This window comes from Triplophysa rosa, linkage group LG8 (genome assembly GCF_024868665.1).
Source record: "Triplophysa rosa linkage group LG8, Trosa_1v2, whole genome shotgun sequence".
Classification (NCBI taxonomy): Eukaryota; Metazoa; Chordata; class Actinopteri; order Cypriniformes; family Nemacheilidae; genus Triplophysa; species Triplophysa rosa.
Window position 1 is genome coordinate 22875234 of NC_079897.1, and position 20973 is coordinate 22896206.

At 37.6% G+C, this 20973-nt stretch overlaps 2 protein-coding genes across 3 annotated transcripts in view; one reads left to right on the forward strand and one right to left on the reverse strand.

The window, feature by feature from the left end:
- The window catches only part of tg (thyroglobulin), a 36171-nt gene that overhangs the window by 3886 nt on the left and 11312 nt on the right, over positions 1-20973 (reverse strand). Inside the window, exons 19-44 of the mRNA XM_057340726.1 lie at positions 18371-18527; positions 18090-18248; positions 17729-17878; positions 17196-17360; positions 16294-16413; positions 16064-16179; positions 15610-15718; positions 15035-15232; positions 14774-14944; positions 14557-14643; positions 13978-14061; positions 13508-13645; positions 13223-13396; positions 10584-10695; positions 10432-10511; positions 10154-10297; positions 9951-10016; positions 9608-9742; positions 8979-9143; positions 8530-8737; positions 8320-8404; positions 8028-8166; positions 6555-6751; positions 1950-2114; positions 1693-1860; positions 1387-1574 (exon numbers count right to left, since the gene is read on the reverse strand). Coding sequence (XP_057196709.1) covers positions 1387-1574; positions 1693-1860; positions 1950-2114; positions 6555-6751; positions 8028-8166; positions 8320-8404; positions 8530-8737; positions 8979-9143; positions 9608-9742; positions 9951-10016; positions 10154-10297; positions 10432-10511; positions 10584-10695; positions 13223-13396; positions 13508-13645; positions 13978-14061; positions 14557-14643; positions 14774-14944; positions 15035-15232; positions 15610-15718; positions 16064-16179; positions 16294-16413; positions 17196-17360; positions 17729-17878; positions 18090-18248; positions 18371-18527 — 3680 coding nt within the window. The remainder of the gene's footprint in view (positions 1-1386; positions 1575-1692; positions 1861-1949; positions 2115-6554; positions 6752-8027; positions 8167-8319; positions 8405-8529; positions 8738-8978; positions 9144-9607; positions 9743-9950; positions 10017-10153; positions 10298-10431; positions 10512-10583; positions 10696-13222; positions 13397-13507; positions 13646-13977; positions 14062-14556; positions 14644-14773; positions 14945-15034; positions 15233-15609; positions 15719-16063; positions 16180-16293; positions 16414-17195; positions 17361-17728; positions 17879-18089; positions 18249-18370; positions 18528-20973) is intronic.
- Positions 2449-6457, forward strand: LOC130558351 (src-like-adapter). 2 transcript variants are annotated; one of them, XM_057340724.1, is made up of 7 exons: positions 2449-2687; positions 3451-3550; positions 4015-4101; positions 4216-4313; positions 5155-5286; positions 5400-5529; positions 6030-6457. In XM_057340724.1, the coding sequence occupies exons 1-7, from the start codon at positions 2609-2611 to the stop codon at positions 6262-6264; spliced, it is 861 nt and encodes a 286-aa protein (XP_057196707.1). In that variant the 5' UTR covers positions 2449-2608; the 3' UTR covers positions 6265-6457. The 2 variants fall into 2 exon arrangements, with proteins under 2 accessions (XP_057196707.1, XP_057196708.1); XM_057340725.1 differs by lacking the exon at positions 5155-5286.

Here is a 20973-nt window from a genome sequence, read left to right on the forward strand (position 1 = left end):
ATTTAATTATGGACAGTGGTTCCACATAATGGAAACATGTTGTATATACTTAAATCATTTAAGTAGGATGAACTTAATTGATTCAAGTTATTTGGACATGGTTGTTTAAGTTTACTCAGTCCAGTTTAGTTCATCATACATTCAGTATTTGAATAGAGATAACATATTTCTGCTATGTGGAACCACTGTCCATAGTTGAATTAAGTATGGTTTTTTTTCAGTGTATATAGTTCAATGTTTTAAGTAGGTAAACAAATTAAATGTGCAAACTAAACTGTCAGTAAACACGATCTATCAATTTAAAAATAATCAATAGTGTCACTGACTATGTTTGACAGAGCATTTTTATATACATTACATAGACACAGTACAACATATAAATGATCTATCAAGTTGTCTTCCTGTTACTATCTCAGCTCTATCCAGTATACAACCTAGCTGATTCACATTTACTGTTTGATGCCATAAAATGTTTATAGATCAGTGATGAGAGGCACATAAAGCTAACACATTCATCCCCCAGTTTTATTGGTGTCAAACGAAGTTATGCTACTTCCTTCCTCTCTACCTTTAGTAAAGCTATGATGGCAGGCTGTATAGAGAGCTGTGCTTCATGCTGAGAGTAACAGCCCTAAAGGCACAACATTATTTCAGTACTGGATTCCTAAGCATTCCAGACCACTTAAATGCTCTTTTGAGGTTTCCTAACAAGCATACCTCTTTACTTACATAAAGGCAACTGAGAGCACAGCGAGGGAGTAAACCTTTAAAGTGTTCATTTTGCCATCTAGAGTAACAGTTGTAGCCACTACTAGTAAGCTTTCAAACGACACAGTTATTGTTATTGAGAGTTATTGAGCAATGTTTCCACATTTTATGTGGTCAATATTGGGTCATAAACAAGTGATAAAAACGATCAATTATCAAAATAAGAAAAATCTATAAAATACAGTAAACATGAATATTTTTGAAAAAATGTAGAAGTTTCATCAGACGCACGCACATGACCTGAAGTTAACTTCTGGTCTGTGTTCGGTTATAATATAACAATTTATTTTATATTTATTGTATATTAAATGTATTACATTCAATTAAAACTACTCTACAGTTATTGATTCTTTGCGGAGGTCTACCGGAAGTTAAGTTTGGGCCACATAACGCTTGTTTATGTTAACGCTGAAACCATCTATAAGGTCTAAGGATGCATATATTTTTCATCAATCATGTTTCTCATGTTAATTTTTACCTACTAAGCTTTTTCGTTGGATGCACATGAAAAAATTCCTACAGGCCACATCATTTTGTATGCAACATAATGACGAAACTAAATATGCATCATTGACCTCGTATATCATACACACACTGACCTTTGACCTTGAACCTTACCTTGTGGCATTCTCCAGGGCACGAGAGAACACGCTGTATCCCGAAGGCGTCGGGGAGTGTTGCAAAGAGTAGAACCAGGTTGCCGCTTCCTTCACGAAAGCATTCGCATCATCTCCACCCAGAGAGTTAGACAGAGCCTCATAAAATGCTGTTTTACTGTCAGCCCTTCCCTGAAGTTGCTCAAAATTCTTTTTAACGAAAAGAAACAGATTTCAGCAATCAAATCTCAGAGGATTCTCCTTTTCTAAAAACCTCAAATGTCTCGATTCCATTTCACAATTTGCGTGAACGTGTTTGCATTCTGACCTTGATGTTCTTCGCTCTACTGATAAGGCCGTCTTCAACCGATGACCCCAGCAGTACGTCTGCTCTGTGGAAGCGTCCCGACTCAAGGGCTGCAGAGGGATTTTCTCGAACTACTGTTACATCAACCACAGGTGACCAGGCCTGGAATGGTCCATTAACAGCTAACAACTACGCACACATAAGGAATGGTTGCTTTTTGACATTTTTCATTACATTTAGAAAATACAGACAGCATTTCTGTTTTGGGTAACACATACCTTGGTCTGGGCAGCGTTGATGCTCTGAGCTGGTTTGTTTCTCAGGCAGGTCAGTAACTGTGTGATATCAGAGGCCGTGCAGCCGAGTTCTTTGGCAAGAGATGCAGTTTGAGCTTGGGCTTTAGATGTACTCATCACAACAGCTGGAGAGAACAATGATCCACCCTAACAAAAACAAAGCATTGTTTAACAGTGCATATTCTTTTACTTGATTGGTGCTGAGATCATTGTGTATGAAGTGTGTTCAGAGGATCAGAGGTTTTTCCTATTAGCTAGGGATGCTTGACAACCAAAAGTCTTTTCAAAACAGAAAATCGTACAACCGTGAGTGCTTTTCTTTGCATATTGATGCTATTTATACACAGCTTTACCAGAATCTGCACTAGTTTCATTACATTTGCATGCCATTTGAACTGCCTTTACATGTTTAAGCTTCCTATTTTTGCTTTGATGCGAAGTGGAAAGTGTGGTGAGATGCACTCAGCTTCCCCATTTTCACAGGCCAAGCCCTCTGTGAACTCTTATCAGCGGAAAGTGACAACAAATATCAGCGGCGTCTAATCACGTGCTGTAAACATATAAAGAGAAGATTGGAAGGGCACGCTCCTCGGGTGGCGGGTTGAATGGGGTAAAGTATAGAAATTGGACTTTGTGAAGCAATGGGAGGTGCTCAGACAAGCCCAAGAACCCCAGAAGATTTCAGACAAACTTTTACTTATGAGGATCTTCCAACGAGAGGTATGAAACACTTGAAACCAGGCACTCATTCACACAATGTTATATTTTTGTGTCCACGAAATGATAAAACTGTAAAAACTGTGGCTTATTATTCATCTAATACTCAAGCACATCTAAAGCCGAACTTCTTTTTTGGGGCAAAAACAACTGGAGGATAACCACAACATTTACTGTGAATAAAACACATATTGATGCAAAACTTAGCTGGTGACAAAGACACACGTCACCAAAAGAGGGATAAAAGATACCACATTTAAAACTTAAAAGATAAAACTAAAACATAAGCCAAAAGCTTAAACATACAGTCGCCATTAGAGCGGATTACTTCCTGAAATTGCAACATAGAACACAGAGAATATGTAAAGGGTAAAATGTACAGATAAAATATTCTATAATACTTTATTACTTTGCTAATCGAATGACTCCTTGTAATTACAGCAGTGTTTCTCAACAAGAGGGTCATAATGATTTAAGTAAGACAAAACAAACATTAAAATGACTCAAAAGCAAGATATTCTTTAGTGTTTGCTTATTTTTTATAATAAAAACACCTTTTAGTTATGCCAAGCTCTTGAATATTTCATTGGGTAGAAGGTGCTTTCATGTTGTTGTAGACAATAAGGACCTTTAAAATCAAAAGGTTGTGATGCATTATAGAACTATGCTTTATAGAACTTGTTGTATAGAAATACCACAAAATGTATTAAAAGGTGTTTAACTATATGTAATACTAATATAACCATGTGTTATGTCTGTTTTGCAGTGCACGAGAAAGACTCAGCGGTAGTGTTTGAGGATTACCCTTCTCCTCATATCTGTGAGCCTATATTTCATATGGGAGATTGGCTGAAAGTAGTGTCTGAGTAAGCATCAACATCTCATGTTTCCAAAAAAATGTCTTTGGCCGCATACTGAACAGTGTCAAGTGTGTCACAAAATGTGTAACCTTTCACAAAAGATAACAACCCTAAATCTAACACTTATTGCTCAAGATATGCCAGCATAGGCACAGATATACAGCCTAGATAAGAACCTTGAATAATTTCATTAATAATAATTTCATAATGTTTTATTTATATCTAAAAACTGAAATGTATATTTATATTCATATGTTTATATTGTGCACAGAATGATAACACTAAAAAATGTCAAGGCAAAGAGTGTGAATGTCTGCCCACATAACCAAACCACCTCTCTGTTGCCTCTGTCAGCATTCTAATGCTTCAACATACTGAATAGAAAAAAAACATTAGTCTCTATGCTTTTTTCTATAGGTGGTGTGAGCACAAGTTACTGAGTGTAATATTTCTCTCTCTCTCTCTTTCAGAGAAGGGTACTGGTGGAAGGTCTACTCAGTCGAAACTAAGGAAGTGCATTATATACCGCAATGTCATGCAACAAAAGTCTACCATGGGTAGGTAGGTTCTGAATCCCTCGCTAAATTGCGACCAGACAAATGGTCTCAATGATAGCTAGAGGTTTACTCTTTCTGCTCACTAAGTGCTAATGACATTTTTGACCGGCTCAGATGGCTGTTTGAAAATGTGAGCAGACCAAAAGCTGAGGAACTACTTCGTCTACCAGGAAACCGAGTGGGGTCGTTCCTGATCAGAGAAAGTGCGAAAGGTCAGAATTCAATTTGAATGTAAAAAAGTTACATTCTCATAAAGAACATACTTTGATAACCTATGAACTTTTCTTTCTGTCCACGAAATTGCCCATTAACAACAGCTGTACATATTTTAGTGTAATGGTTATAAGAAAAACATCATAATTATTGATTCATTTTGAAGTACTGGACATTCAGCACTACTGTATATTGCATGAAAATGTCTGCGAAATAAATAGACCAGCCAACGGCACCGCAATAGTGGGAAGCTCAAGAAATACAAACGCATACAAGTGAACAGGGGGCTGCGTTTCTTCTGGATAAAAAGCAACAATTTATCAAAAATGAAACATTTTTCATCTGCGAGAAAAAAATAACTAAATAAATGACGACGAACCCAAATAACACAGGTACGTCTGTAAGATGTCTGCTAAAGATCTGGAAAACATCTGTTGTATAAAAATATCTGATAAATTACTTTTTTACATCTAAATTATAAACATCTTACGGACATCTTATAAATGTCTACATGACATCTGACAGGAAACGTCTCAAAGACGTCTTGCAGATATACTGTAAACACAGAAATCAAGTAGACGTCTCCGAGATGTGTGCTATCGTCTCTGTAGTCCACACGGTGTCCTCCCCCTTCACTTGTATGTGGCAGTCTTGTCCTGCGACACCGTTGAGTTGATGTTTTAGCGGCCAATGTATGTATGAGGTGTGTTTGATTTGGTTGTGGAGCTTGGACAGCTCTACAACAGCAGGAGTGTACAGGCATAAGCTAAACAAACATCTATAAACTGATGTTACAATCACACGACAGATGGCATAATCACATCACTTGCATCTTTGTAGGAATGTACACCTTGTCTGTGCGCCACAGAGCTATTAAGCATTATCGAATAGTTCGGATGCCTAACAACTGGTACTACATCTCCCCACGCCTCACTTTCCCATGCCTGGAAGAGCTGGTCAACCACTACTCTGGTAATTTTATAACGCACCAACGCAAGAAGGAAGCAAACCAACCAATAACCATTGGTGTGTTGCTATACTGTGTGAAAGACCTGGTTGTTACTCTCTCTCTCGCTCTCTTTCAGACCGAGCAGACGGTTTGTGCTGTGTTCTGACGGGTCCCTGTTTGACTGTCTGTGAAACCATTTTGAGCCCGTTCCCTCCAACGGCATCAGATCAGAGAAAAAAGTCCTTTGACTGGAAAGCAGCGAGAAGGTACTAACAGCTAGTTAGAATTATCATAACTAGGTAGAAAAATGAATCCAAAACACTAAGAAACTCCTTTTAATCTTCTCAATTCATCAATGTAATAAAAGTAGGGCTGTCAAACGATTAATCGCGATTAATCGCAGCCAGAATAAAAGTTTGTGTTTACATAATATATATCTGTGTACAGTGCATATTCATTTTGTGTTTATAAACTCAAAACATACACATACTTGTCTATATATTTAGGAAATATTTAAATGTATTAATTTATATTTACCAATAATTTAAATTCTAAATAAACTTTTATTTATTGTTATATTTTATATTTTTCTAAAATAAATGCATTTATGTGTGTGTTCATAAATACAAAATGAATTAGCACAGTATACCGACATAAATTACGTAAACACAAACTTTTATTCTGGATGCGATTAATCACGATTAATCGTTTGACAGCCCTAAATAAAAGCAAAACATTATAACTAAATCCACCGTCCCTCTCTCAGCTCAGAGCTCATCCACCACATCACAAGCCCTTCCGCTGCTAACAAAGACTCGGCGTTCAGCCACGGGGTTCAAGACAGTGTCTCCTCTTACGTGAGCTTGCTAGGAGAACAGGAGAAACCCGAGAAGAAAACATTTAGCTTGAAGAAAAAGAAATGGAGGTCTGTCCACATGGTCGCTGACCACAGGCTTGAGAGTTTGGCCATTGTGGAAGACGATTATGAGGAAGTGCGCTGACAGATGACAACAGGCTTGCTGGTGGAGACAACTCACAAATCAGAATAAGACTGATTCATATTGATGTGTTTGAATTCACAAAATGCATCTATTCTAATGTTCCATATTGATGTTGTTGTAAGTCTCTCAATAATTTAGTATGAAAAGATGATTGTGCAACCTTGTTTCATGATCGCCGGCCTTCACTGGAACGTTTAATATGATTTTACTGTAAAAGTGACCCCGGAAATCAGTCGTGTTACACAAGTGTTAGTGCATTTCCTTTCCACATCAGAAAAGAACAGTCTTACCATGAGTAACGCTCGACGAAATAGCGATGAGGCTGACGGTGACGTGAGATGAAGGCTTGCGATGTCGGCTCCGTTTCTCTCTCCACCAACTGTAACTTTAGTGGGGTCTCCTCCAAACAAAGCAATGTTCTTCTGAACCCAACCCAACACAGCTGCCTGGTCCTGCAGCCCATAATTCCCTGGCAAAGCGTTAGAACCTGCACAGAGTCAACAGGAAAGACTGTGTGACTGAAGTGCATAAAAAGTGACTAGACATAATCCAAGTATGAAAATGAATCTTGAGGAAGGAAATGAAGCAATCGTCTTATTTATATTTTGTTTCCAGTAAAATCAGTGAAAAGGTTTTTCCTTTGCAGGGAACATAAATAATAACTGTTAAATGTTTATTATCATCAAAGCTGTTTGAAGGCTTTTCTACAGTTTTTACTTCTGGATGGACAGCAAACGTTCTTTATCCTCAAATCTGATGATTTTGGCAGGTCGCTCAAAAATACCAGCCATACAGACTCTTTAAACTTATTCAGACATTGGTGGCATTGGGGAAAAGAACCTGATTATTTTCACAACCACTGTCTTAAATGGAACTTCTCACATGGACCTTATGTAACCACATTCCAGTCCATTTTTGGGTTTCTATTTAATGGAAAAAACGATCCAATATTTGCAATACGTCATTTGGTTATAAACTAAAGCAGCTTACTGGACACGGTTTAACGCCGGTGTAGAATACTATGTCATTAAATTGTTTCCCAAAAATAAGGAAAGGTGCTTATAGGATGAAAACACTCGTTTTCTTTTCTTTTTCATTTCTGTATTTATTGTGTGAATTCTAGTCCAGTGTCTGTTGAATTTCAACAGAATCGAACCTCAGGAATGACATAAAGTCGCCCCAGCACTGAGAGAATGCAAAGACGCATGAAAGTGGTGAAAAAAAATCAGGCTTACTCCATCATATGTTCATGGTTGAACTGATCCTAAAAACACATGTAAAATCATCAGTATTGTGTTGTTTAAAATGGATATGAACTTGTTTTCTTTGAAGTATTTAAGATCTGAAAACGTTGCATCTTTTTTGTTATTTTGACCAGTTCGTCTCATTTCAATTTAATAAAAAAAATCTTTGGAATGTGAGAGAAATGTTTTCACACGTTCACAGAATTAAACTAACATGATTATTTTACTTAAACACGTACCTATAAATAGTCAATTCTTAAAAACTGAAAACATTATTGTTTCCCCGACGTTATACAGTATATATATAATTTATAATAATGTAGGTTTTCAGTATGTATTAAATAGTGTTCATAACTAATGATGAAAGACACATATACTGTTTCTCCAAAAAAACATTCCTTTTTTTGGAGTAAATAATAAACTTAATAAACAGCTTTTTCAGCTGTTTTGCAGCTGGGAAGTCTGGAAAGTTATGACTGTAAACAGCAATATAGATACATTTTGTGTGTGTTTGTGTACCTGTACTAAGGAATCCAAACGCAGCCACTCGAAAACTGGATGTCACTACAATTATGTTGCCGACAGCAGCCAGGTAAGAACCATCTAAGAGATCTGATCCAGAGTTATGGAAAAACACCAGAACCGATGCATCCTTTCTCTGTGGTAAAAATTAAGCAAAAATTGCACAACAATCATGTCAGCATGTTTAGAAATGCAATTTGACAAGTGTAACAGTCATATATAAGAGTCAAAAAAGTTACAAAACCAAAGAATACATTTTTGAACTTGTAAGTTTGTCACGAGGTCTTACCACACTACTAGGTACAAATAAATTTAGGTACAGACAGTCTTCACTGGAAGAGTCACTGATGTCACCTGGTTGAAGACAGCTGGGTCTAAAACGATAGGTGAAATGAATCGACCGGAATACATTCTTTACAAAGGTAATTAGCCATTTTGGGGATGAACTGTATCTAAGAGCATTTAAATTCTTTTAAGCATGCAATCAAACGCTACATACCGGGAAAACGTGGCATTCCAGGTGCTGGTCCAGTCAGCTGGCTGCGGAGGGCTGAAACGGAGCTCTCTGATTGGTGGACGAGCATAAGGGACACCCAGGAAATAGGACACACGCTTGCTATCTGAGCCAATTATTGTTTTCACTTCACTTTCTCCAATGAGTGTTCCATGATCAGGAATGGAAACAGATGTCAGATCTGCCTCTAATCCTTAAACATACAGAAATATTGGATTAGGCAGATTGGACTAGTACACTTGCCCCCGGAGGGCCACTGTCCAGTTTAGCTGCAACCTGAACCAAACACAGATGAACAAGCTCACTGAAGTCTTTAGGATTCTTTGAAAATGACTGAACTATAAGTCCCCGTTCGCAAAATGCATAGATGAAATGGCCATGCAGTACTGGAGTTAACAAGCCCTGATGAAATGTTCAATGCTTCAAACTCTTACCTGCCCTGATATAAACCGAATCAGCAGGCTCTTTGATAACTAGCGAGCAGCGCTGGCCACTGTTTGTGGGAAGGCATGTGTGTGTGTCTGGATACATCGCACATCTTACAGCGGACTCTCTGCTATGGATAGACACCGCTGAACAGGACTCACTCTCCTCACAGGCTATAGGATACAAGACAGTTATGAGAACACATTCTGGGACATCAATTTAAAGGGACAGTTCACCCAAAAATAACATTTGTTATTTTTATATATTGTTAACAATAACATGTTCCAAATCTGTTCTGATGAACATAGAGAAACATATTTGGAAGAATGCTTTTTCCTGCTATGGTAGTCAATGGTGGCCAAGAACTGTTTGTTTACAAGCATTCTTTCAAATATCTTCCTCTGTGTTCATCAGAACAAAAATATTTGGAACAACTTAAGGGTGAGTAAATGAAGACGGAACTTTCATTTATAATAATACAAATATATGAAATAAAAAAATATATATTCATAAAAACGATTCGATACGACATAATGAGTTATTGCCATTTATTTACAAAAGTGGTATGTAACACAAGACCATAGCACAACAGCTTCCTGAGAAAACAAGCAAACAGTGAAAGACAAAACAAAGTTACCAGAAAGACACCAGTTTTTGACTTTATCCATGTCTTCTGCTATATCTCTGCTGATGTGGACGATGTCAAAGGCAGACACAGATGTATCCACCTGGACAGAGGAGGAATCCAACGGCTTCCACTTCTGTAGATCAACTGTTGAGCAATATAACATCCACCGAGATTTGACCCATGTCATATGTGTATCGTGCGTATTTACAGTCAACACTAACACCATCAGTGAATATACTTATACTGCATTGAAATGGGGCACCAGCTGTGAACTTATAGATACACAAATCTTACAGTTTATCATATTTTGAGTTGCTAAATGAATGTTTGTTTAAGCTCAAGAGTCTCTTACCATTCTTTGAGGGAGAGCGGAGACTGAACCGTGGACACACACTGGGACTCTTTGTCCACTGGTTCACTACAGAGACAGACGCAAAGATGATTGGATAAAAACAAGGGTACTTCCAATCCGTGAAGCTATTTCCTCAATTCCCATTACATCACAAAAAGCAAAAGTGCACAACATCCAAATCTGGATTAAGAGCGCACACACACCTGGCTTTTCATACCAGCCGAATGGATGGACTTCAGTCTGCACTTTGGATGGAGAGCAGTCCTGAATCCTCCAGTTTGTGGCATCATTCTCACCACACGTCTGGATTCCCAGACTATTCAAAGTCAAACACAACACATCTGAACCTGTCCAAATTAAACCAAGACACAAACAACCATCTGTCACCTATAACATCCCATAGAAACTGTCATGAGCTGTATAGTTTGGGACCGACTGTACAGGTTCTATGTCTCGGTTGAGTGCAAAATATCTTTCTTACCAGGTACACCCGAATCTCTGACGTAACCGATGCCACGACAGCATGGATCTTCATCACACTGCCTTTCACACTCAAAGAACCTGTGCGAGAAAGTCAAACACCATTATTCATGAGGGACTGAGACGAAGACAGAAGGTTGCCGTTCTGCTTACCCCTCAGTGATGGTTTTACTGGCCATGCTCACTCTATTGCGTACAGAATAAGACACCATCTTCTGGAATGGAACACGACTGTAGAAGCTCTTCACACTACCTGTCAGAGAAACTGGCCAAGACAAAGACACCAACGGACACATTACACGTTACCAAAAGTGTTGGGACCAAAAAAGGAACCGACCTCTTACTTATATTTTGCTAAACTAACATTTTGCTTTCTTTCTTTCTTGTTGAAGAACGTTGGTAACAGAACCCATTCACTTCTATTGGACGTAAACAAACTATGCAAGTCAATGGGTGTCGCTGTTGTTTGATTACCAACATTCTTTCAAATATCTGCTTTTGTGTTCTGCAGAAGAAAGAAACTCATACAGGTTTGGATTAAAAATAGGGTGAGTAAATGATGACAGAATTTTCATTTTTGAGTGAACCGTCCCTTTAAATGGAAACCTCAAAGTTATGCTCATTGCGAAAAAAAAGGTTCTTTGAAGGAAAAAGGAAAGCTGGTTTTATAGCACTGACAGAAGGCTGATTTCCACAAAGGTAGCATGATTTTCCACTTTTCAACATCTACATGTAGACGGACCACATGTTAAGAGTTTATGATGGAGCCTCTTTGTTTGTGGATTTCTTTATAGGCCTTGAAACATACAATCCCATGTGTCCCCCATTATGTACTTCTGCTCTAAGCACACAAAATAAAACTATAGAATACAAAAATTCTTAACAATTTTTCATTTAACACAAATAAAACAAATTGTGAGCAGCAGTACTAAATGTAATGATAATCTGTTGTAACTGTACATAGATATTATTTTTCCATTGATGAAATTACTAGACACCCCCCCCAGAGAGAAAGGTGCTAAATCTAAAACTAAATGCTATTAGCAAATAGTCTATAAATTCTCAAACAGTCCATGTCATTACAAAAAGAAAACCAGGGATGAGTAATAAGCATTACAACTCCTGAGCAACTGAAAAATCTCTACCAGAGGAATGAATGACTTAAGCAATCTGAGAGTGACTCCATCTGTCCGCTCGGGTTAGAATAAAACAGTTGTGTTTCCACATGGTTTAAATCCTGGAGCTGTACAGAAGTCCAGACAGACATTCAGAGTAACCGCTTTACTGTGTGCTCGCTTACAGTCTTACGTAACGGTTCTTTCCCATTTCTAATTTAGAGGTAACAGTGAGCATCGTGCGTGAACGTTCGAATGTTTCTTTTCCAGAAAGTTATCCCAAGATTCCTCGACTGACAGCTACAGGAACATACCAAATGGAAAACGGTGAAGGCTGGCGCAGATGTTGAAATGAAGATGAAATCTGTCACGTAACAAAAAAACCATGGCTGTATGATTCAGGCCAAATTAAACTCAGAAGATTATTTTTTAACTTGAAGATTTTGAAGAAATTCAAGTTTGTTGATTCTGCAGGTCTGTCGGTATTAAAGGAAGTCATGTTAGATTAGTCTTTACTTCCATACACCGCAGACAGGATGAGCTCATCTCTGTCTGCACACCACATGGATGATGTGGAGTTTTGCCACTTCACTTAAATGCCTGGATTACCGAATGGCAAACCAAATGTAACCCAGCTCAATTGTTAAATGAGACTTACTTATGGTCTCTATTATGATCCATTATAGCCCGTATGACCCGTATTGCTGCTGCAGAACACAAAATATATTTTATAGAATGCTGGACTACACTGATTTACACTGTATGGACACTAAACCACAGAGACATTTCTCAAAATATCTTGTTTTGTGTTCCGCAGAAGAAACAGTCATACAGGTTCTGAACAAAATGAGAATGAATAAATAACGTGAACTATCCCAGGTCGGCATATTACAGCCATAAATAATCCTGAAAAAAAATTTCATGGAACCTCACAAACAGAAATACAGATTAAATGCATATAAGAACGGAAAACATAAAAAAAGAAAAAGATTGCTATTTAACGCAATCATTTAATATAAAATGTAAACTTCATGTAAAACTTTACTGTACAATTCTTACACAGCTCTCTAGATGGCATGAAATTACTATGTAAAAGGTGCAACAAAAGCAACGAGAGCCCTTGTAAGAATTAAAACAACATGTTTACAAATATGCAGGGTCCATTTAAAAGACTCCTTAACATCATGAACATGTGAATCATCTGCATTCCACATTCAGTTGCTAAGGTCAACATATCTATCAACAAACAAAGGAAGTGTCAGAAAGACTCAACTGTAGGATAAGTACTATAAGTCTGACATCTCAGACAATTCAGTGACCACAGCCGTGAACCTTGTATAGCGTAATGCAAAGGCCATCTGTCTGATCAATGACAGACCAGCAAAACTGAGAAATATGAACGTATGTATTATATTTAATAATATGGTGTATGTGTCACTGTGTCAGAAAATGTGAATTGTGATGTTTTCAGAGGCAAAACTGGTGGGGATGGGTTCTGAATTGAGAGTAAATAAGAGTCTGGTGATCTTTGAGTTACACTTATTCTTTATGTCAGATGCATTTTAAAGTCCATCAAGTACACTGTATGCATGTAATAAATGAAATGTAGTATTTTAAAGCACAGTGGAAACATGGGCTACATACAATCATCCGCGTGTGTGTGTGTGGATGACTCACTTTTCTTCTGGTGTGTAGATTCAGGGCTCCGTGCCAGCACCAGACTGCATACCTGTCTGAGAGGTTTGTCATATGCCCCACAAACACGGGTGTCAGGATATAACACGCACTCGAAATACAACGGGCCCTCATCCCGAATGTCGGACACGTGGCACAGTTCTTCTTCCTCGCATCCTGAAACACAAATCATGCACATATTCATATGTCAAATATGAAATCATTATTGCTCTATACATACAGTCATTATGCTTTAGTGGTGTCAGTCTTCTCTGCTTTGTGTCTTACGTTTTAGACACCACAGCTGAGCCTCCTGGAAGGTGTACTGATGTTTAAAGATCCAGTAAAGCTGGCTGGGATGCTCCTCATCTGGGTCCACTTTGACACTGGTTTCTTCCAGAACATCAAAAGTCTCTTTGATGGAATCTGAGGGGACAAATTAGAAGAAACTATGCATGCGCCGGTACCACATTTTCATGTTAAGGTAATCGTGGTATTATCATGGTACTGTATTACATCTTCATTGTTGTTCTTAAAGAGGTTTTATTTTTTTAAATATATATAAAAGTGTCTCGTGCATTCTATAACTCAATAAACATTTAACTTATTTCACAAATAAATTATGATTTGTATGTAATTAAATGCAGATATTTAATATAGATATTATTATATATATAAATGATATATAAACTCTATAAAATCTCTATATGAGGAAGAAACAAAACAAATGTTGGGGTTTGGATGCATGTCAGTCATACCAGAAATTGTAATTCTGGAATCATCGGATGAAGCGGATCCACTGCAAGCTGAGGAACTTTTTGGACGTGTGTTCATATCAGACTCTGAGAACACATATTGTAATTGTTAGGATGATTTACATGCACGCTTGTTTTTCATCACGATACACCTGTGTTTGTGAAATTTCTTGCAAAAAAACTCAATTGTTTTATTAGATTTGTCATCAGCAGACACATTTCTTTATCAAAGAATAATGTTTGTTTCCATCAAAAAACAAATCAGTTAATGCACTTTGAACATACGACTGCTGACATTAACTAACATTAGACTAATACATTTATTGTAAATTAACTAATGAAGCTTAATATTGCTCATTGTTAGTTCATGATAGCTAATATATCTACTAAAACAGCAACCTTACTGTAAAGTGTTACCAATACAATTGTTACAAACTTTTAAATACAATAGAAGTTAACCGAGAGGTTTATCAGTGTTTAATTTTTTTTGTCCTTATGTTGTTCCAATAGTTTCCATTGTTAACCCCATTTGTAAGTCGCTTTGGATAAAAGCGTCTGCTAAATGACTAAATGTAAATGTACCTCTCCACAGATAGACTCGTTGGAAGCTGATGAGAGTTTCCTGGTAGCCGGTTTTGTTTTTGCTGGATGCTGGTAACGCTGCATCAGCTGCATTTACAGAAAACCAGAAACTTTTCCAAAATCAAATCATTTAAAAACAACAACCAAAGTAAACAACTAAAGCTCTGGGTAACGTTTTAAAAAGCTATTATGAACGTGTGTTCACGTGAAGCCATACAGATGGTGAAATTCTGTCCGCCGAAGCTGAAAGTAAAACGCTTCTGTTGTTTGTTGTATTCAACACCAGCAGCACAGATTCGACTGGAGGAGGCCGCACCGCTCACGTCCCAGTCTTTATCGCTACACTGCAGCACTGACGGAGAACTCAGAAGGCCACACATCACAGAGCCTGCACAACACACAAACTCGAATGTGTTTTTTAGGAGTATACGGGAGATCCAAAAACATTTTTTGTAATGTGTGATTTTGTGGCTCTGACCTCCATTAAGGACATTCTGGTTAAGGATGAATCCGTCACAGCAGTTCTCACGGCTGCAGAAGTTGACGCAGAAGCGATGGACATCAGCCAGCGCAGTCGTGCTCGCATCAAACACAAGTGTGCGATACACTCCAGAACTGCTCTTACCGAAACTCAGTCTCTCAAAGCTCTTCTGTCCCGCTGTGCTGAATTCATGACCTGTAGGCAAAGGGTGGAGAGTACATGAGAAAGAGAAAGAACACATACTCTTTAGCTGTTGGCCAAGGAACACAAGTGCATCTAAATACTTTTGAGTAGCCAAAAATAACTAAAGGTTCAAGCTCCCTCTGTTACATGGAGGAGTTTTAAAGTATCACGTTGTTTATTTCACATGGAAAATATTTGATCTCATAACAGAACAAGCCTAATGAATGTTTTCTTTACGACAATCACATAAAATCATCACCCACAAACCACAACTTTTCCTTAGGGTTGCGGGTCATTGTGCTACTGGATGCTGATACGACTTAGCCCAAATTTATTAAGAAAAGTACATTTTCTAAATTCTAGATCAACACTTGAATGTTTAAACGTACCTTTCTTTCTCAGTACTATCAGATTGGGTTCATCTCCTTCTTTTATTTTCAAAACGCAGCTGAGAGTCCGGAAGGTTTCAGCGCCATCATTTCCCAGAAACCCTTTGTTCTGCAATGCCAAACAAACCACGAGGCTTTTTTTGCAATAATCACAGAGAAAAAACCCACAGTGCCAGATAATGAACATTACACTGAAACATGATTAATGCCCCAATTTTCCGACAGGTGTTCCAGCACAAACACTATATCTCAATTCTTTGTTGATTTGAAGTTAGGAACTACAAAGTGGATCTTAGTTTTATGTAGGGAGTGGCTATATATTTTTGCGTGCGTAAAGCAAAATGACTTTTAAAGTGAAATAAAATGGAACTTTTTGTCATTTTCAACCTACATGCATTAACAAAAACACAGCATTAAATATGCCATTCACATTGTATGTGCTTATTGCTCGTACTTGTTGAGAGGTCTTGCATTCAACATTATTCGCATTCGTGCTGTAAAGCGTGCAATGTGTTTTCTGCTCGTCCATGAAAATGGACACATGTTGACACGAGTCTTTGTGAGCACAATCTAAAAGAAACCAATATAGAAAATAATGATTCGTATGATTTACAGTTATTAGTTAGTGAAGTGACATTGCAACAAATACAGGTGTACAACAGCAATACAAACAGTATATCTCACCAAGCACACACTTCCTTAGCTGTGTTTCTATTGGCAGGGTTGAAGAATCAGAGCTCAGGATGTCGGAGCTCTCTGATTTCAGCAGGGAAGAAGTGGAAAGCACCTCAAATTTCTTCATCACTACACAAGAGTGAGAAAGAGAGAGACTGATATTCTCAACACAAACAAATCATTCATGCTTATGTTAATTAATTTTACTTCAGCACAAGTGATGTCATCAGCGATGCCGAGGTCATGGGTCAGATTCCGAGGGAATGCACATAAAGATAATATATGGGTAGTTGACAGATATACAGTACAGGTGTCCTATGGTGTGACAGCAAACATTTTTAAAAACTGTTAATAATATATTATTTTAATATTATATAGCAAAAGAGAGATTTATATTAATTTTACACTATATTCATGAAACATACAATCCCATGTGTCCCCCATTATGTACTTCTGCTCTAAGCACACAAAACAAAACTATAGAATACAAAAATTCTAAACAATTTTTCATTTAACACAAATAAAACAAATTGTGTGCAGCAGTACTAAATGTAATGATAATCTGTTGTAACTGTACATAGATATTATTTTTCCATTGATGAAATTACTAGACACCCCCCCCAGAGAGAAAGGTGCTAAATCTAAAACTAAATGCTATTAGCAAATAGTCTATAAATTCTCAAACAGTCCATGTCATTACAAAAAGAAAACCAGGGATGAGTAATAAGCATTACAACTCCTGAGCAACTGAAAAATCTCTACCAGAGTACTATTTTTTGTCACACACAGTTACACATTTATTTGTCATCTACCCATATATCGATTAAATGTACTGTGCACTTAGTGTACCTAAATGAGTCGCTTTGAATAAAAGTGTCTGCCGAATGCATTCATGTAACTGTAGCACATACCTTGGCATTCTTCAACAGTCATTGGACCATCAGAAGATGTCCAAGAAAGCTCCTCCCCCTGTGAAGTGACACATAACCATTTTCCAGACATAGGGTGCATCTGGGCCATCAGGAAGCCGCCTTTAATTGTACATTTTAGGTTAGTTTGATGGCACTTAGTAAGACCTAAAATATTAAGAGTGTGAGAGAGAACATGGGAGAATTATAGAGCATTACAAATTATAGAGAAACAGAGCGATGGTTTAACTGCGACAAAATATGAACCTTGAAAAATGATGCATCCACTACAAAACTATAAATTCCCATTTAAGCACGTCTGCAAATATCAGCTACTTAAAGCCACTGGAATTATCCAAGTTTCTAAAACCTGTGATCTACGACAGCTATGCATTCCTGTTATTAATTCAAAGCCAAAACAATCTACACCAGATTTGATTGGAGCTTCATTTTTCACATATCTTGTTCACGTGCTGTGATTCCTCTTTAAAAAAGATGTGTTTTTCAAAACAGCTGAGTTTGCTCTTCTCACTCACAGTGAGAGGGACTGAAGGCTCCCTGGGCCACAGTGGAGGTTCCGGTGGGGCAGGGAGAGCAGAAGACCTGCCCTTCCGCCGCCTGAAACATGTCACGTGGACATGGAGAACATACACCACCACTTGAGAACGAACCAGCTGGACACAACGCTGTGTGAGAGAGAGGCGGTCACACGAACACTGATACAAATATAAACACACTTCTGTACACCGCATTTCTACTTTTGTGAGTAAACTCACATGCATAAGCTATGGAAACGTTTAAAGGTGAACATTCAGAAGTGCAAGTAAAACCATTTCCTTTATAGTCCACAGGCCAGTCTGTCATTATGAGAAGCAATGGGTACAGAAGCCAACATACCACACCCAGTGGATTGTGGGAGCTGCATATAGCCAGGCATGCAGCTGAACGAGGGGGGAGTGGAGAGAGAGCCGTCGTAGAGGAATATAGAGCGGTATGATTCCCTTTGGATTAATGCCGTCAAACCATTTAACAACCTCTCCTCGCCTAGTGCCATGTCTGGGAAACAAACACATGCACTGCACTTCAACAACATTCAACAAAATCCAGGCTATGATGTCAAATAAAAAAGTCACATGTAGGATTGTGTAATACCCCTAGGTCGCTAATAACATCCTCACCAATGTCATGGAGATCAGGCAGTGAATGTATTGGCAGGTCAGAGAAGCGGCTCCTAAAGGTGACGTGGACATTGACCTGCTTGTCATTCATGCACTCAAGAGACACAGACGACTCGTCACACACCCCAACAGAACTGGTCTGACCGAATGAGGTCACCTAACAAACACAAACAAACGGGCAGAGGTGGGTAGTAACGCGCTACATTTACTTCGTTACATTTACTTGAGTAACATTTTGGAAAATATGTACTTTTTAAGTAAAATTAAAAGTGTGTACTTTTACTCTTACTTGAGTAAATTTCTAATAGAAAATCTGTACTTTTACTTCGTTACATAACTTACATTGCGTGACGTTCCTTCGTTCCTTCATTTTAAAATATGCTTTTTAAAACGCGTTGTTTATTTCAAGGTTGTCGTCTCTTTTACGGGCATTCCCGAGTGATCGATTCTTTTGAGTCGATTCTTTTGAAAGCATTAATTGAACAATGGGCAAAACCATTTGAATGGGCTAATGAATCAGTTCAAATGATTTGTTCAGTTCGCAGCACGATCTGAATCATCTGAAACAGGATTACTCACTCCTCGTAGCGCGAAACTTAAGAACACGCAGAACACAAAGAGCGTTGGATGAAGTGGATATTAATGTATATCTATACAATCAAAACTGCAAATGTGTCATATTGTTTGCCAGCAATGATAAATGAACGCCATATGCGCGCACACCCGCGCGACCTGTTCGTCAGACACAGCAACATGCGCGTTACCTGTCAGACACAGAGACGTGGGCTTGCAGAAATATACATTTGAAGAAAAGAAGGAAGAAAACCTGTTGATGGGCGTGTGGTTCACTGTTTACTGTTTGTTTACAAGTAAGAGCGTTTCACAACACACACGTGACACAACACGAGAAAACATGAGCTTTTGTTCAAAAGTGTGTATTTCATTTAAGAGAGCACAGCAGATGTTCTAGATCATCTTAGGAAATGCTCTGAGTTTAGTTCATGCTTTAGTTTGACAAGGTCTATTATTCTAAATAAGTTGTGTAAACTACATTGGCATCCGGACTAGATGAAATTTACAGAAATGCTCGTCTCTTCTGTGTTTGTATATTCTTTAGTCTCTCTAGTATATTGCAAAGATATCTGCTTGTGATAATTAAAAATATTGATTAAAATGTAATATTAAAATATTGGCGTTAATATTAATTTTATGTAGTAGGCCTATATAATCAGATACAAAGTAACTAAGTAACTAACTACTTGAGTAGTTTTTTCATTGCATACTTTTTTACTTTTACTCAAGTAAATTTTAAAATAGTGACTTTTACTTTTACTTGAGTAACAATTTCTCAAGTTACTTGTACTTTTACTTGAGTAAAGATTCTGGCTACTCTACCCACCTCTGCAAACGGGCAAATAAAACCAACATGCCCAAATGGAACATTTTAACAGCAAACATATTTAGACAACTGGAGCAAGAATACGTTTAAATCATTTTTCACCGGTACAAACATGTTTTTACCTAGTGGGGTGTGTCCCTGGATCAACTTCTTTTAACAGCCAATTAGAATGCAGGATTAGGTTTAGGACGGGGTTAGAGGCTTGTATTGAAGTTGACGTTTATTCAATTTTACGCTTTGCAGTAGCGAGATTAAATAAGTGCAGTACATTAAAATATAAAACTACATTTGAAATAAAAGGACAGTTATAGAGCGTTTCATCGAACACGCGCGGGCCTGACCCCAGTTAACTTCCGGTTTGTGTTTGGTGTCTAATAATATAACTATTTATATTTAATTTAATTTGTGTTTATATTAATTTACATTATTATCTTATTGTATAATAATGGTATTAAATAAACGATTTTTAAAAATTGTGTTCATTTTATGAAATAAACAATTTGTTGAATGGGTTCTGTAGTTTGACGCATTTAAACAAACCGTATGGTACATTGACATCTAGCGGTTGAGCTTGGTATCGCAGTCTAAATTCAAAATATTGGAGAGACAAGTTTAGCCAAGTAACAGTTCTTCTCTCTTTCTTTAGATTGTCATCAGAAATAATCTACAGGCACTGTATTGTTTGTGAATGTGTACCGCAAAAGAGCGCATGCCCAGTAACGTTTGTTTATGTTGTGAAGATGAAACCGTCTATACAACTACAAATAATTAAAGAATTTAAAAATCTGGCATATTTACAGTTTACAATTGGCGAAACGTTCTTGCTTAAATTGTGGGTAAAATAATTCTGCTTCCTAAGTAGTCGACTAGTTTTTTCCCCTAGTAGTCCCCAAATTATGGAGGTTATGGAAATAAAAGTAATTAATTTGATGACAGTTTGATTTCTCCAAGCTTGCAAATCAGGCAAGTATACGGAAGCTTTGTAGTTCTCTGAATAACTGTTGTTTTCTGTCTCATAATCTGTATCGTTTCCAATGAGGCTGCTTGCTTTTATCCAATTGTTTTGTCCTTCTGACACAAGGGGTAAGTTATGGTTATGGTTTGAGCTATCAATATGGTAATACATTTTGAATAAACAGCCAAATTGAACTAGCACGCAATGGCACCTATACATTGATGTGTAGTGTATTTTTGCATTGTGCTG

What these genes read in the sequence shown, in the direction of transcription:
- LOC130558351 (XM_057340724.1), top strand. Translation starts at nt 2,609, where the DNA reads ATGGGAGGTGCTCAGACAAGCCCAAGAACCCCAGAAGATTTCAGACAA. An exon ending in GCTGGTCAACCACTACTCTG is followed by an intron (nt 5,287 to 5,399) that starts GTAATTTTATAA and finishes GCTCTCTTTCAG; the next exon opens with ACCGAGCAGACGGTTTGTGC. An exon ending in GACTGGAAAGCAGCGAGAAG is followed by an intron (nt 5,530 to 6,029) that starts GTACTAACAGCT and finishes TCCCTCTCTCAG; the next exon opens with CTCAGAGCTCATCCACCACA.